Source organism: Triplophysa dalaica, chromosome 18 (genome assembly GCF_015846415.1).
Source record: "Triplophysa dalaica isolate WHDGS20190420 chromosome 18, ASM1584641v1, whole genome shotgun sequence".
Taxonomy (NCBI): Eukaryota; Metazoa; Chordata; class Actinopteri; order Cypriniformes; family Nemacheilidae; genus Triplophysa; species Triplophysa dalaica.
This window is the reverse complement of record NC_079559.1, coordinates 11592465-11607838: the sequence shown is the minus strand read 5'-3', so window position 1 is coordinate 11607838 and position 15374 is coordinate 11592465. Positions and strand designations below refer to the sequence as shown.

Here is a 15374-nt window from a genome sequence, read left to right as displayed (position 1 = left end):
CGGGGCTATTATTCGTGCTTAGTGCTCAGCAGGCTTCCATTAAGAGGCACACGACAAAGAGGTCAATTAGGATGACTCCCATTCAAATGCAAAACAGCGGCGTGTGCCTCGACAGTCTTCGTTTGTACGTGATCGCAAAGTTATTTTCTCGACGACTAGAATTAAACGAACTACTAACACTGTTGGTATCCAAAAGCACGCCAGCTGTGCGGTAAGAAAGAGCACGAGCTTTGCTTTGTGTCGATGGGGTTGGGATGATAGTCAAACACCCACGTGTGCTGTTTACAGGCAAGGGGCTTTCATCAGAGCGATTTACATACACCCGTGCCTGTAGCCAATCAGAGAGGGCCTTGAGGGGAATATCCGCCCACTGCCGAGAAACTCAGCTGATCCTCTATATAAGACGGCGAGCGCCTGACACATCACACCACACAGACATAAAGCTCACACAGCGAAAAGACTTTGTACGATCCCGAGACTTAACGTGGACTTAAACAATGACTTTTGAAGAATTAAGTGGACAAGACAACGCGGCTGCCACTGGCGATAGGTAAGATTAATATTTTGTGTTATGATTAAATGCAATTTTGTGAACCTTGACTAATGTTCCGGTTTTGCTCTTCAGAATGCAGAGTGCAGGAACAGCACTGGAGGAGCTCCTGGTCTCCGCTAAAAAACAGGACTGTCTCACCGTCGGGGTGTACGAGTCCGCACAGGTTATGAATGTGTAAGTGTTATTTAGTATTTCAAATGACACTATTTTGTTGTTTATATGCACGCATGCAACGTCAAACCGGTTCCTTATCGATCTCTCCTCTCAGTGACCCGGATAGTGTGGCTTTCTGCGTCCTGGCTACGGATGAAGAGTACGAGTGTGACATCGCACTCCAAATCCACTTTACTCTCATTCAAGCCTTCTGCTTCGATAACGACATCAACATCGTCCGCGTGAACGACATTGAAAGTCTCGCTGACATCGTGGGCAGCGGTCAAGACGACGAGCCTAAGGACGCGCACTGCATACTTGTAACGGTGAGTTGACTTTGTCACAATACACCTTATCTACACACTAGACATCTATTGTGCACCTGATATTCATTTGGCTTCTCTTTCTATTTCAAAGAGCCCCAACAGTGACTCATGCAAAGGTTCTGCTCTTGAGAGACTGGGCATGTTCTGCGAGGAGAGCCGCAATGTCTATGAGTGGGTGCCTACTATTACCCTGCCAGAACGCTGATGAGGAGACCGCTTTAACATGTTTACATGTATGAAGCAGGAAACAAGTCGAAGACGTCCATCCTGAAGGGTTCAGAAGATATTGTCTGGATTACCCTTGCGACTCAGGAGGTTAAAGGTGGACTGTCCCAGGATACGGTTGGAGGTCCTGGAAAGTTGGCCACTGTGGTTCACAACCTTTTGTTTGTTTGTTTGTTTTATGGACGAGCATGGAAAAGTGAGGGTGCCACTGAGGTCTATTGTTGACGGTGTCATGAAGGCTAGAGGACAAAAAGGACTAGAGGACTGACCGAGAGAGAGAGAGAGCGCGAGAGAGAGAGAGCGCGAGAGAAAGGACATTTGGATTGGGAGAGAAACGGCAAAATATAAAGATTGCTGGAGGCAATTGGAGCCGGCTTTCTTGGAATGTGAAGATATGGATTTTAAAGAGGAAACAAAAGACATTTTGAAAAGCATATTGGTTTGTGGTCTAATGGCCACATTATATGGACGCTAATGTAACTTTTGGACTTTTAACATGTAAATAGAGTTTTCATGTTTAATGTTATTATAAAGTTGTACTTTATTTTGTCAAACGTTCACAATGTCAAATCATGGCAAAGATGCATAAAGTCACAAATGAATTTAAATAAATGCCTTAAAAATACTTGATTCTTTGTGTCTTTTCAAAGCTGGTTAGCATGCAATGTGTTTTATTTTCGCCCTGTTAGAAATGCACTATTGAGGTACTGTTACATCAGACTAGTTAGGTCACAGCAGTTCAATAATCGAGTGTGCATTAGAGAGAGAAAGATGTTGCGATATAGCGCAAGAGATGCTGGCAGGTCTCCAGCTCTTGCCTGACCTTTCACCACCCATGCACCAGCTGCTCTCTTTAAACGGCTTGCTCAACTGAGGGGGCCCCTTGCAAATCCAGACTGACTTCTGATCCGTGCAGGTTTTGCACATTACATTTGGAGCAGAGGAAGGGTACAGATCTGTTACATGACTAATTGAACTTGCCAAACACAATAAGATGAGCAATGAAGGTTAATATTCCAACTTCATGCAAAACAATCAAAAAGACAACATGATTTGGATTTTGCACCATCTGGAGTGCAGTAATATCGAAAACATAGTATTTAGATGTGTGTGTACTATTATCTAGATTACTCGATACTAACAATAATGAAAGAACTTCTCACTCACTGAATGAAAGCAATTTCAACTCATTGTCTAAAGTTTGTGGTTTTACCAGAGAATGGTTTCCGCATTACCCGTAAGACAGATACTCGAATGCGGTATGTTTGATCTTTCGCATGTAGTCACTCTGGCCAATCAGATCTCAACCTTCAGAATACTACTGAAGTGACATCACTGGGAAGTTTTGCATGCATTTCGCAGCAAATATCAGCACCAGGTGTTGTATACCGATGACAAATGCCCGAAGCAAAGTGCATCAGAACTTGAAAGAGCGTTTTGGGTTGTGGCTCAAAGTCTTTGTAAGGAGCTCTTTAAAGTCAACCGTTGAGAGCGCTAAACCATCCTGCAAAACGCATGCGTACACATGCATACACATGCAGACACAAAGCCATATACACCTGCTCGTGATAACAAAGAACAGCAGGCGAGTGAACAAAGAGATTTCTCAAAACATTCTTCCCCTCGCACGGATAATAATAATTGATCTTTTGATCTTTCAACTAACATTTATTGTGACAAAATTGCATGGAAGTCGATTAACTGGATGAGTTACACAGTGAGGTTATAGTGGGGATTGCCGCAAGATCATTCTAGTGACAATTACCCACAAACCTTTCAAAGAAAGCAACAATGCACGAGTATGCAGACGTGCATTGTTTTTGGAATATGAAACATTTTTGAGTTATGAGTCTGTCTTTTAAATAGATGAACCAAAGAGTAACTATAAACTAATCAGTGACCGAAATAGAGTGACTTTTATTAATGATCAAGTCACATGATCATGGACGGATGTCTTTTTCATCACAACTTTTCTCAGAATCAGACTGCTACCTCAAGGCAGCAATATAAAAGATGCATTATATTTATCCAAAGAGACTTACAGTGCAGTCCAAATCACTATTTGTATCCCCCGAAAAATCAAATCCACGACGTTTGCACTGCTAACACAATTCTACAAGTGAAGTTACAGGAAAATGTGCATGTGCCTGTTTAAGAGTTGATCAGGTTAACCATTGTGTTGAGATGCTCAGAAAATGCAGCTTTTCTGTTGTTTTGTTCCTAATGTTTCATGTTTCACGTCACACCGTGTCTGGATGGTTGTTCCTTGCAGGGGCATCACATTTACAGAATGACCTGACATACATTTGTCACCTGCCTAGCAGAGAGATTGCTGCATGTGACATCACGCATCACGGGCATTCACACGCTGTAAATCTGAAACAACTTTCTCACTGGGTTTCCGCCCAAAGCACATGGTTTTTCTCAGAGGCCAAGAGACCTTCTGTGAAAACCAAAGCTTCAGTGAGGTGTAACTTTTCAGGAAACGTTGGTCAACAGGCCACCGGACTTCCCTGCACACAATGTAGCGGTTAGCAGTGTTTCAAAGTTTCAGCATTAGAAACTGATCACTGTCTAAACTGCAATGACTTGTTGCTCCCCTCTGATTCAAACATTTCATGTCTTTTTATTTGTTCCACATGTGCACAAGGTTTCAAAACACAGGGAAAAGAAAACTTTACCCCAAAACAGCTTTGCAGCTGGCTGACTGTCTATGTGTCTATCTGTGCAGCACGTGCCCCTCCTTTCTGAGCCCTGCAGCTATGGTGACTCAAGCCAGACAGTAGTACTGGCATCTGTTAGCACTATTGCCTGACCTGATCACCAGTCACAGACATAGCGTTCTTCTTGTCTCGTGATTCAGGAACAGTACTACAATGTGCTAATATGAAAGTAGATTTCTTTTTGTTTTGCAGAAATTGCTGTTTCAAACGTTATTTGTCATTCAGAATTCTGATTCATTTTGGAAGACTGATGTCGTGCATAAGCTATTGTTTGTGTATATGTGCAGGAGGTCAAACAGCCATGCAGTTTAAACATTTCTTTTTGCATATCTAGTATAGACCACTACACAAAGACGTCCATAATTTTTAACACTACACAAACGTTTGAACAATATACAACAAAAATGATAACCGAATCAAAATGTTAAACAAATGTTCTTATCATTTATCTATAGACCGCTACAGACCAGTGTTTACATCTTGTGTAGTGGTCTAAAGGCTTCTAATACTGTGTAACCTCATGGAGACGTTTTGAGCCCAATTTGCATGGCTATGCAAAATAAAGTGTTCCCTTTTAAAATGATATATATATATTTAATATATAAGCAGTATCATAAAACAAATTAACAAACACAACCCTGCTGAGGCCATCCAAGCACGCTGGTGAATGCTGGAAAAGATATTGTTGGTCGACCACCATCTAAAAAATGCTGGGTTGGAGTTTAACTTACTGTATGAAGGGTTTGTTTTAATACATTGTTGGGTCAAATATAAACATTTTTAATTTGACCCAGCGGCTGGGTTCATCCCTTTCTGACCTTTAACCAATCATTTTCTGAAAATTACCCAGCATTTTTAGAGCACAACATGGAAAATATTGTTCACAACAAAAACGCAACATACGCTGTATTTTAACCAAGAAATGTCAGAAATGTTGCATATGCAAGACATAAGCCTTTTTTCCCACATTCCATGCTCTTTATGAAGGCTGTATTAGGTAAACAGTATTAAAGAGGCAGGGTACAGACTCTACATTCAGTACAAAGCTCTGTGGAATGAGTACAGCACTGACATGGGTCACATGCTGCTCAGATTGTTCTGCATTCCTCCCCATTGATCTACTATTAAGGAATTACTTCAGGGTGGAAGAGAGTGTTAACATTCCACACATTTTTCCACACTTATCTTTTGAAGTCCAGTCATATGTCTGCGCAATGCTGTCATCGGGGTATTGGCGCGATCACAACGTCAAAGTCTAAATATGTCATCGTGAGCGTGCTTGTGTGCTATTTTAACATGCAAATTTAACCTCTGTGAAATATCAGAAACAAATAACATAAATGGAGGATCAGTCCGCACAGACGTGAAATGCAGGAGGTATGTCTTGATAAGGGCAGCATGCGCCTCTTTACATGCCTGGCATATCTGTGGCAGATGCCACTGCAGGTATGGTAGATGACTGCCAAATGCCTGCTACATATGGAGCTTAATGTGAAAAACCCGTTGAATATTTTTTATACAAAAATGCACAAAATGTCTTCTGGATTTTTTAGGATGATGCACATGGCTGCAATGACAAGCATGAGATGAATTTCTCACTGAGCTTATATATACAGTTGTGGCTAGTCGATTTAATTTTAGACCTGTTGGACACAATATTACAAATGTTTTTACATCGGTGCACACTTTTCCCAATATGGTAACTCAAATTATGGCATTGGTTGGCCAAGTTATTAACAGCTTAGAATTTACATAGTTTATAGAAGTAGAGTGTCTCCATTTAAAACATACAGCACTGCACACCGCAGGCGTTAAATGTTGCACGCTTAAAAAAAAACACATAGGAACAGCCCCCGGCCTGCCTGAAACATTTGGAAGTAAACAATGTTACAGTATCAGTGATTTCTAGTCTGCCTGTTCCAGGGAATCAGATTAAAGGGCCTCTCCAATTCACTAGGGATAGTTCGCTAATCCAAAAGGATAAGAAAGAACTGTCCTGGTACAAGAAGCCCTAGAGTTTAACAGGATTACTCAAGGGTATCAAAGCAGTCTAGAAGCATCGCTGACTCCATGGCTCTTCATGATGGTCTAAACTCCAAAGTCTCATAAATGCACCTGCTTGTCATCAAAGACTCTTGCTACACAACAAAGAGACAAATGCAGAAAAACCTATTAACAGCCGAGCCATTGCAGTGTGATCCACAAAAAGACTTGATTAGATGAAACGAAAAGGAGACAAACAGGTGAGTTACACACGCGCAGATGTACAGAATACAAAGCAAACAAAGATAGGGTGCAAAGAAAATGATGTTTTGGATCAAAGCTACACAGCAAAAGATGGACGTAAGAAGTGTTGTTGACTGAAAGGTCAGGGTCACCAATTGATGTCTCTGGCATGCCAAAACATGCAACAGCAAATAGTGGGAATCTATGTATGTTCCTCCTACAACATCCCTTGAAGTACAGTTGGCTTGTTTGCTTATAGCCCTCGACTACCGTCATGTCCCGCAAATGTGTCACATTACACAGACATTACATGATCTACAACGAATAACAAGAACATACAAACATTTATTAGGCAATATGCATATAATAAACATAAATATGCAGTCATATTGTACAATTGTGTCACATTACAATATGCAATATGGAGTACATTAGTTTAACCATTGTACTATTGATTCATTTCAATTAGATGATAAAAAATAGGTTATTAGCAGAACCGTTAAAAAATGATTTAAAATATTTTTTTGTATCTGTTTCTTTATTTCATAGATTGTTTGCATCAATTGTCCTAATATATTAAAATAAATATTTCTCATTTGTTTCTGCGTACAATAAATATGATGCATAAGGATCATTCTAATAATGTGTTATAAATCATTTGCTCAATATATTGTACCATCAAATATATACTGTAGGCTGCAATTTATCACACACAACTTTCACATGCACTGTACATGTTAACTGCAAGTTTCATTTTGTAGGTCAAATCATATATCTGATGCAACACTGTGCCTTCTTTAGCACATATAACATTTCACCCGATATCATCATTCCTGTTTCCTCAAGGCATGCTGTAGCCCTGGCAACAAGAATTCACCCTATTTCTTTCCTGTTGCCTTCACAAGACCCCCTTTCCACCAAACAGCAAAACACTTCCCACTGTTGTTATGTGAAGCCACGCCACTGAAGGAAAATAAAACTAAGCTCTATTTGTTTTGATGATGTTGCTTAATCTGTGTGGATGAGAGCGAAAGGAGGGAGGGGCTGCCAGTTGAGTGCATGTGGAATGTTGACCAATCAGAAGCCTGAATCCATTGCCTTTCTGGTGTACGGGTTGTTGCTGGTGGTAACAGAGCTCTGATTGGTTGTTAGAAGATTGCTCAACCGTGTTTGGTTTCAAAGAGAAGGCACTTTTCAGCAGAGATATTATTGTTTTTATCAAAATTGATTTTTTTATTAAGCTTGTTTTTTATTTGGCTCAAAATGAAAGAACATAGTTGACTCTCCTGTTGATGATGTCATATGTGTTTATTATTTATCTTCACATTCCTGAGGTCGGGTCTACATCCCCCAGTAGACCAACACTCTTTGATCCCCGGCCAAACTGGGTCGTGTGCCACAGTTCAGATTTCAGTATTGATTTTCAGCCTTCAAAGGTGTCCACAAAAAATCACTTTAAAAATATTTACCTTATGTTAATATGTAACGCGTTACACCTAAGGGGAGGGGCACAGGGAAACCGTTCTTGTGGGGGTTCAACACAGTTTGTTTTTGACCGTCAATTTAAGTTCAAGGTCATTTCATACAGTTTTGTATGAAAAGTCAATACAAACTGAAAACGGCTGAATGTGGGATGCCCCGAGATAGACTGTTGCATTGGAGACAAGGTAAGCTGTTAGCCAATCAGAGGTTGAGGACTGTTGCAAAATTGAAGCCCTCCGGAAATCCTGCAATGCTGTAGTAAACATATCATCATCAGTGTTATGAGAAAAAACAAAAACAGAGATCGGCAGTTTATAAGTGATTGGAATGTGGGAAGGGTAATCTTTTTTATAATTATTTTTCTCTCTTTTAAAATTAAAAACCCATGCATAGTTTGATATTTTGTCATGTCTGGACTCTACCATCTAGGGTTTCGTAAAATATAAACAGATGACTTAATATACACGTACAAAATACATTTTCTGACAATGTATATTTCAAGTTTTGGCTGAAAATGTCACATCCACAACACTGGAACTGCACATTATTCATAAGGTTTTTATAGGGCATGTTTTTATTCTCCAGGTTTACAAACGCAATATGAAAGACATACCAAAAAAGTGTCGCGAGTTCATGAGCAGAAAGTCATTCAAAAGTTTCTTTACACTTAGATAACGTATATGACATTGAGTAAACTAAAGGCTGTCACAATAACAATAGTGCCAAAAACAACAATAACAAAGAAGAAGCAGCAAAAATCAATTGAGTGTTCTTTTAATATCTGTCAAAATTGCACAACCGGGCTGTAAACACTCCACCGCTGTGCTAGTGCATGATGTTGTGTGCAGGCGCAGGTGCCGCTATGAGTGTGTGAATGGGGATGTGTGGTCACACATGCTGCTTGTGTAAACAGCAACAACCTGGCTAAAGCACCCGGCTTTTAACACACAGGATGCAGCTGGTAAAACTGCACTAGTGAGAGTATGCAACATAGCACTTCACAATAATAAAAAAAAGAGTAAATACAGACTTAAAGAAATAGGTTAAATGTATGAGAGGATGCGGAAAGGGGTAGAAGTTGCACTGTGGTTATTAGATATCAGCCACGTGTTTCAGCTCCACTTTGGTTACCAGGTAGAATTGAGTCCACATCCACCCCCATGATCTCAAAGAGCCGTAAGACAGCGCACAGATTGTTGTTGGGGGGAGAGAAGCAGAGATGGGTGGGTCAGCTTCTTTTTATGCGATGCTGAGGACCTTCCTACAGAGCTAATGGAAGGAGCACAAAGGCTTTGTTTGTGCCTGAGGGTCCACGGTAGGCTGTAATGTCTGGCAAATTAAAGAGTTTCCTGGCCACTGTGATGGAGGGGTGGGCTGAGCGGAATCTCGGACTGTATTTAATTTTTAAATATCTGGCTTTTTCCTCTTAGAACAACAGAGGCAGGAAAGTGGGGCAGGGGAACAGGTATGGGACATAACCCTGCCCAGTCCTACAAGTTTTTTTATGTAAGTGGGTCTAGATCAAAGCCTCTATCATTTTGTGAGGCTGTCAGCTGTTGTTTCTTCTTGGTCATTATTCACCTTAAGCCTCACCAATATAGTTGTTTCACTTTGCTGATACAAACATGCTTACTATCAATTGTAGGCCTATTACTATCAATAAAATGGGAATTCAAATCTTAATAGAAAATTTCAGACTCAAGATGATTTCAAGGACCAACATCAAACATGTATTTATTTTCTTATTAGTGATATTATGCAGAACCTTATAAATTAGCTATCATTTGTAAAAAAAATAACATTTTACAACATATTTTATATCCTGGTTTAATTGAATAAATCCCGGATTTTCAATGTATTCTCAGAATGCATATATCTGTGCCAAAATCTCATGAGCTGCACTGTGCATCACATGCTCTCTCCATTATCCTCGTTTAAGGACTCTCCTCCCTTTGCACTCATTCACCTTCATCCCTCCCTCCCTTCATGACATTTAGGGGTCCCCAGGAGAAGCCGATGGGAATGCGGTTCCTCTACCGTTAGTCTAAAGCCCTAGGGAGAGAACTCCCATTCAGACCCGCCGACAGACCCCACTGAACAGGGCTCTTCAAAAGAAATGCATAACGTTGCTTTCTTGATCTGCACAAGGCACATCAAAGCAGAACATGTCTATACCCTCTGAAGCATGCACACGTTCGAAATGTGTGCAGAAATTCATGTCCAGTGGGTTTATCAGGTGCAAGATTAATGTTTAAAGCTAGTTACAATGACTGCTTACCCATAACGTAACCCTCCCCCCAGAGGAAAACTGTATTCGTTTTTAAAAAAGATTATTTGCTTTACTTATGAATTGTTTGAAGTTTGATGAAGCTTTGGTCAGATATGAAATAATTTTGTCATCAAACACACACACGAGCGCATACACATGTCAGGGCTTGGCTCACCTTGCTATGAAATCCATCCAGTCAGATATCTTCAAAGACTTTTACCTCCTTGACAGTTGAGTCATGTAGAGTCTCTTTCTTTCTTTCTTTCTTTCTTTCTTTCCTTCTTCCTTTCTTTCTTTCTTTCTTTCTTTATTACTTTCTTTCTTCTTGCATATACAAGGAATTTCCTTTGGTGTTGTAAGCTTTTAGTACACACATTCAAGACAATGACAATACAAATCAGTGATTTTAAAGAAACAATGCACATATCATTATTGATGTATTGTTGCAATTGTGATGTATTTCTACCATCAGTATCAAGCTGATCTTCTGCACTTATGATTGGTGTCACAAACGGTATGTCAGATGGGCTATCCATCATTCAATGACACCACAGAGCCTTCTCTCCAAAAAGCATGGATACACCAATTTCCATACCACAGGCCCTCCACTGTTCTTTACCTCAACAGTAACATAACAGTATGTGGAGCTGGGTCTATCACTGAACGCATGATGGATGGTTTTAGAGGTGTCGTGTATCAGTTCGGTACATGTCACAAACTGTTGCTGAAAAGTCGACATTAAAGTGAATTTTGGTCCAGTATGGGGCCTCTTGACCCTACAGCTCTATTGTTTCTAATGAGTGGCAGATTGAGAGAACTGACAGCTGTGCTCTCTCTCTCTCTCTCTTGTTTCTCTCCATCTCTCTCTCTCTTTTTCTCTCTCTTATTCTCTCTCCTCTCCTTTTCCTCGACAGCTGCCCTTGCCTCAGGCCTTGGTGGCTTGGCTCAGAAAGATTAGAGAGATGTTAGCACGTGTGCATTGGCTCCAAGCAAAAACAATACATAGACCCCTTCACTATCCGCACCTCCCAGCTCCATCTCGTCTCTTCCTCTCTCTTTCTTGCTCTTTTTTCTGTCCTGCAACAAAGAGAGGTGGCCTGGCATAAAAAAATAATGTTGGCATATGACGACTTAGGCAAAACATTTCCCCCCAAATACGAACATTTATTTTATGTAATTTTTGTTATTTAATGATATCATAATAATTATATTCAATTAAAATTGGATTATTAGATTTTGATAACATCTATATTTTCAAAAAAACATAAAAACATAAATATTTGTTTTAAGATGCAGAATTGAATGGAACTTAAATCTAAACATTTTTACAGTGTAGGCTCTAGAAACCCAACCAGAGATACATCATGCAAAAGACAAAAGGCTGCAGCAGCAGTCAGGCAGACCAAAGAGAGAGACAGTCTGATCCTCTGACTCAAGCCCTCTGTAGTGTGCTGAAAGCTCTGGTGTGTGCCACAGTAGCAGCTGCCGTCCCTGTGCAGGAAATCTGACTCTGGTTACTTTCACAGACACACGTCCGGCCAAATGAATCGAGTGGATACAGTGGTCCGGGATGGGGAGAGAAGCGTGCGTGGGTTTGACTGAGAAGAAAAGGCACGCTTTGACCCAAATAGCTGCTTTGCAAATGAAAAGAACGAGCTGGAACACAGAGCGAGACACACTTTCACCCCCATTGAGGAAAAAACAATCATGTGACATTTAGCTCCATTGACGCTACACAAAGGGGTGACTTATATGTGGCTGTTCTGATTTACTGTAACAAATCAATTATGGCTCTAAATTATTATTAGATTGCCATTTATATGAATATATTATTATATTGCCCATATACTGTAGTTATTTTGGTGTTTTGGTATAATATACTCCATCATTTATGTGGGATAATTTACTTAAAACAAATTGGGATTTCATTATATATGTGAAACACTAACCCCAGATTTTTATTTTAGTGCATGTTTGTATATAAAAAAATATGTAAATGTTCTATAATGTGAATTTTTCCTGTCTCTATAAATAATTACTGTGTCCAGTATGCATTAACTGTATACACTTTAAAAAAAGGTGTTTCAAAAGTTTCTTCAATGCCATGGAAGAACCTTTTGGTTCTATAAAGAACCTTTAACATCTCAAGAACCGTTCCATTTAAAAAAAGTTGAAAAAAGGTTCTTCTGATTTAACAAAGAAAGAAAGAAAGAAAAAGATGTTTTTTTAAAGAAGTGAATGGTTGTATGGGGAACCAGAAATTGTTAATCTATGCTATGGTATCGCTGTGAAGACCCTTAAGGACCTTTATTTTTAAGAGTATATACACAACCCCAAAATATGCTCTGACTCATCATAAAGTCAAGACAATCCATTCAATGTCATCATTTCTTCTTTAACGGACACATCACACAGCCCGGCAGCACTCATTCAATTGCTTTCTGCTTTGTGTAGTAATTAGGCGAGTTTACATTGTCAGACCGTGCAGTGATTAAATTACAATCACACACTTTGTGGGGGCGTGTGCTGGGGCAGATGGCTTTGCATGACCCAGAATGATAGAGCCTTTGTTCACTTTACTGGGTCAGCCGTCATCTCAACAATAGATTCATTTGGATGAAAACGAACACTTATCTTGCAAAATGTTGTGTATTATAAACTCTTTTGTATGAAAAGTGTTGCCGTTTTCAATGGGTGACTTAACAGACTGAGTGAAGTGTGTATGGCAAAACTACTAAGCAGGGCGTTTTGAATGGAAATATATGCATCGTAGTTTTGAGCATGTTCTTTAAGCTTTTTTTCTCATTATTTCCTATGCCAAACAAACATTTAATACTTGTTTTTTTTGCTTGAATAACATCAAGCAAGTTCTTGAGATATTTCAGGGCAAAATCTTGGTGTAAGCACAGTCATCATTAGATCACTTTGTAACCCACAGTGACACAATCTGTCCGTCTGCCACATTACAATTAATGAGTCACTGCCACAGTAAAAGGCTCCAGTAACTCAAATGACAGTTAAGTCTGGACTGAAAAAGTTTCTTACAAAATGTAAAGAAACAAAGAAGATAAACAGTGTATTAGTTGAATTTCTAAGTTTTGATGGTTCTTGCTTTAGATGCTGTGCTGTTTTAAAACCAATATTTATGAATCTCTTACTCTTATAAGAATACTGTACTCTGGTCAAATTTTCACTTTGTTATAGTGCATTTACAATTATTCATTTGGCAGGCGCTTTTATACAAAGCGACAAGTAGGAGAGCATATTAACATTTTTTCAACTCGCTGAACAGTACCATAAGTTTATAAGGCCATGCTTCTAGGAGGATAAAAGCTGGAATAGCAAAAGAGAGAATGAACAATATATCTTTTTTGTTACTGGTTGGTCAAATAAATGAGAAACAGGTATGTTTTGAGCAGTTTTTTTAAACTTGTGAAGGTTGCTGCAGTTCGGATGGAAGCTGGTAGTTCTTTCCACCAAAGCCGAATAAGCGAAGGTTTTTGCAAGCGAATTGGTGCCCCGGTGTTATGGAACAACCAGGCGTCGCTCATCTTCAGACTTAAGATGACAGGAGGGGATGTAGACCTGGAGCACTGAGTTAAGGCAGATGGGCAAATTTGCCGTTATCGTTCTGAACGCTAGTGTCAGAGATTTAAACTTGATGCGGGCGGCAACTGGCAGCCAGTGAAGTGAAATCAGGAGAGGTGTTACATGGATTCTTTTAGGCAGATTGAAAACTACACGTGCAGCTGCATACTGGATCATTTCCAAGGGCTTGACTGCATTGGTTGGATGGCCGGCCAGTAGAGAATTGCAGCAGTTCAGTCTTGATATGACCAGAGCTTGGACAAGCAGCTGAGAGGCATGTTCCAAAAGCAATGGCCAGAATTTCCTGATGTTGCAGAGCACATACCTGCAAGTTCGAGAGGTTGCTGCGATGTGAAACATAGGTTAAATATATTTTTATGCATTTTTTTAGACAGTCATAGATATACAGTATATTAGATGTGTGCCCCTATTCACTGTACATTATTCTTTACTATATAATTGATTTATAATAAAAAAGTTGAATGATATGATAAGATCGGATACAAACTTAAACCCTGAAAAAGCAATTCTGTATGTTGACATGACCTCAAACTGTCAATAAGCAGAACTCTCCCAAGTTCCATAGCAAGGAAATCAAAGCACGGATAAGGCATTTTTGAGTTTTTAAATAGCGTTTGATGTAAGAATTAATCAAGTTTTTGGATTGCCATCAAATAACATAAGAGGTAGTTTCCTTCCTTGTTTTTCAGAGAAAGCGTGTTTTCTTCTTGCCCAGACACCTGCACGGGGTTGCACAGAGCTCAGGCTGCCTGTGGTTATGCACTGTAAGAGGGACTTCACTGCCAAGTTTCAACAGAAAAAGTCATGTGCATTCTACACCTGTGGAAACAGTTCTGAACTGAGTGTAAAGCGCTGAGGTCTTGAATTTTTTTGCAAGCTACGGCAGTAAAACATCGCGGTTGTTTGGTAAATACTATGATTGGGGATTTTCTGCTATCAAGTCAAAGATAAGCGGGTCCTGTTTCTACTTATCATTGAGTGAGAGACTGAACGTGAATGATTACATCATTCCTTATAGGATAGTTTGGGAATGTGGGAAAAGGTCTTTAACTTACCATACAGTAGATACTGCTTTTCACATTATAGCCAATGTAATTTATACCAAAAAAAATGTTGGTCTACCAGCGCTGTCTTTCTTATCAAACTGGTTAAGCAAGGAAGTTGTACTGGTTAATAGAATCCAAAGCATGACATATACAGGTCTTATCAAGCAGGGATTTTCTTAGTCATTCTCCATTAGCACAGTTTGTCCTCAAGCAGCTGGCAGCTTTGTAAAACTACAGCTGGACTGTGACCTGTCACAAAAACACGAGGGGGTTTCATTGCTCTCCATGTGCAGCAACCTGCTGTTTACCTGTGACACATGCTGTAGATTCTTATCACCCCCCCCCCACGGCAGATGCATTATGCTGGGGATAAAGGGCACACTTCTGCCATCCCAAACAAAGACAATTTGTTGAGACGAGTGTTTATTGTCTGGCCACCGAATCTGCTCTGTTTACGCTCATAACAGCACACAGGAGTCTGTGATTGATAGAGATCAGAGCGAGTATCTGCCTGCCTGTAGTATCTGATGAAGTCGCCAGGGCTACACAGCTTTCATTCAGTGCAGTGAAAGCACAATGTGGTGCTGTGTGTGCATACACTGAACGACACGTACCGACCCTGACTTAAAACCCAGTCCAAACGGATTTCTGTTTCAGATGGCAATCAGGAAGACATTCTTGAAGAATTAGAAGTGTGTCATAAACATCAGAAGAGGGTGGATTGTGTTGCTTTCCACAACTTATTTCCAGTCAATACAGCAA

General features: G+C 39.9%; 1 protein-coding gene across 1 annotated transcript; it reads left to right on the top strand.

The window, feature by feature from the left end:
• The first annotated feature begins 437 nt into the window (after positions 1 to 437).
• On the top strand, positions 438 to 1882 carry gadd45ga (growth arrest and DNA-damage-inducible, gamma a). Its single transcript, XM_056773222.1, has 4 exons — positions 438 to 550; positions 626 to 727; positions 822 to 1032; positions 1124 to 1882. Exons 1-4 carry the CDS (start codon positions 498 to 500, stop codon positions 1235 to 1237), a joined length of 480 nt encoding a protein of 159 aa, XP_056629200.1. The 5' UTR covers positions 438 to 497; the 3' UTR covers positions 1238 to 1882.
• Positions 1883 to 15374: the final 13492 nt, after the last annotated feature.

Excerpts from the sequence above, each read along its gene's own strand:
- gadd45ga (XM_056773222.1), top strand. The coding sequence starts at position 498 with ATGACTTTTGAAGAATTAAGTGGACAAGACAACGCGGCTGCCACTGGC. Across the intron at positions 728-821 it reads TCCGCACAGGTTATGAATGT|TGACCCGGATAGTGTGGCTT; the intron begins GTAAGTGTTATT and ends CTCTCCTCTCAG. Across the intron at positions 1,033-1,123 it reads CGCACTGCATACTTGTAACG|AGCCCCAACAGTGACTCATG; the intron begins GTGAGTTGACTT and ends TCTATTTCAAAG.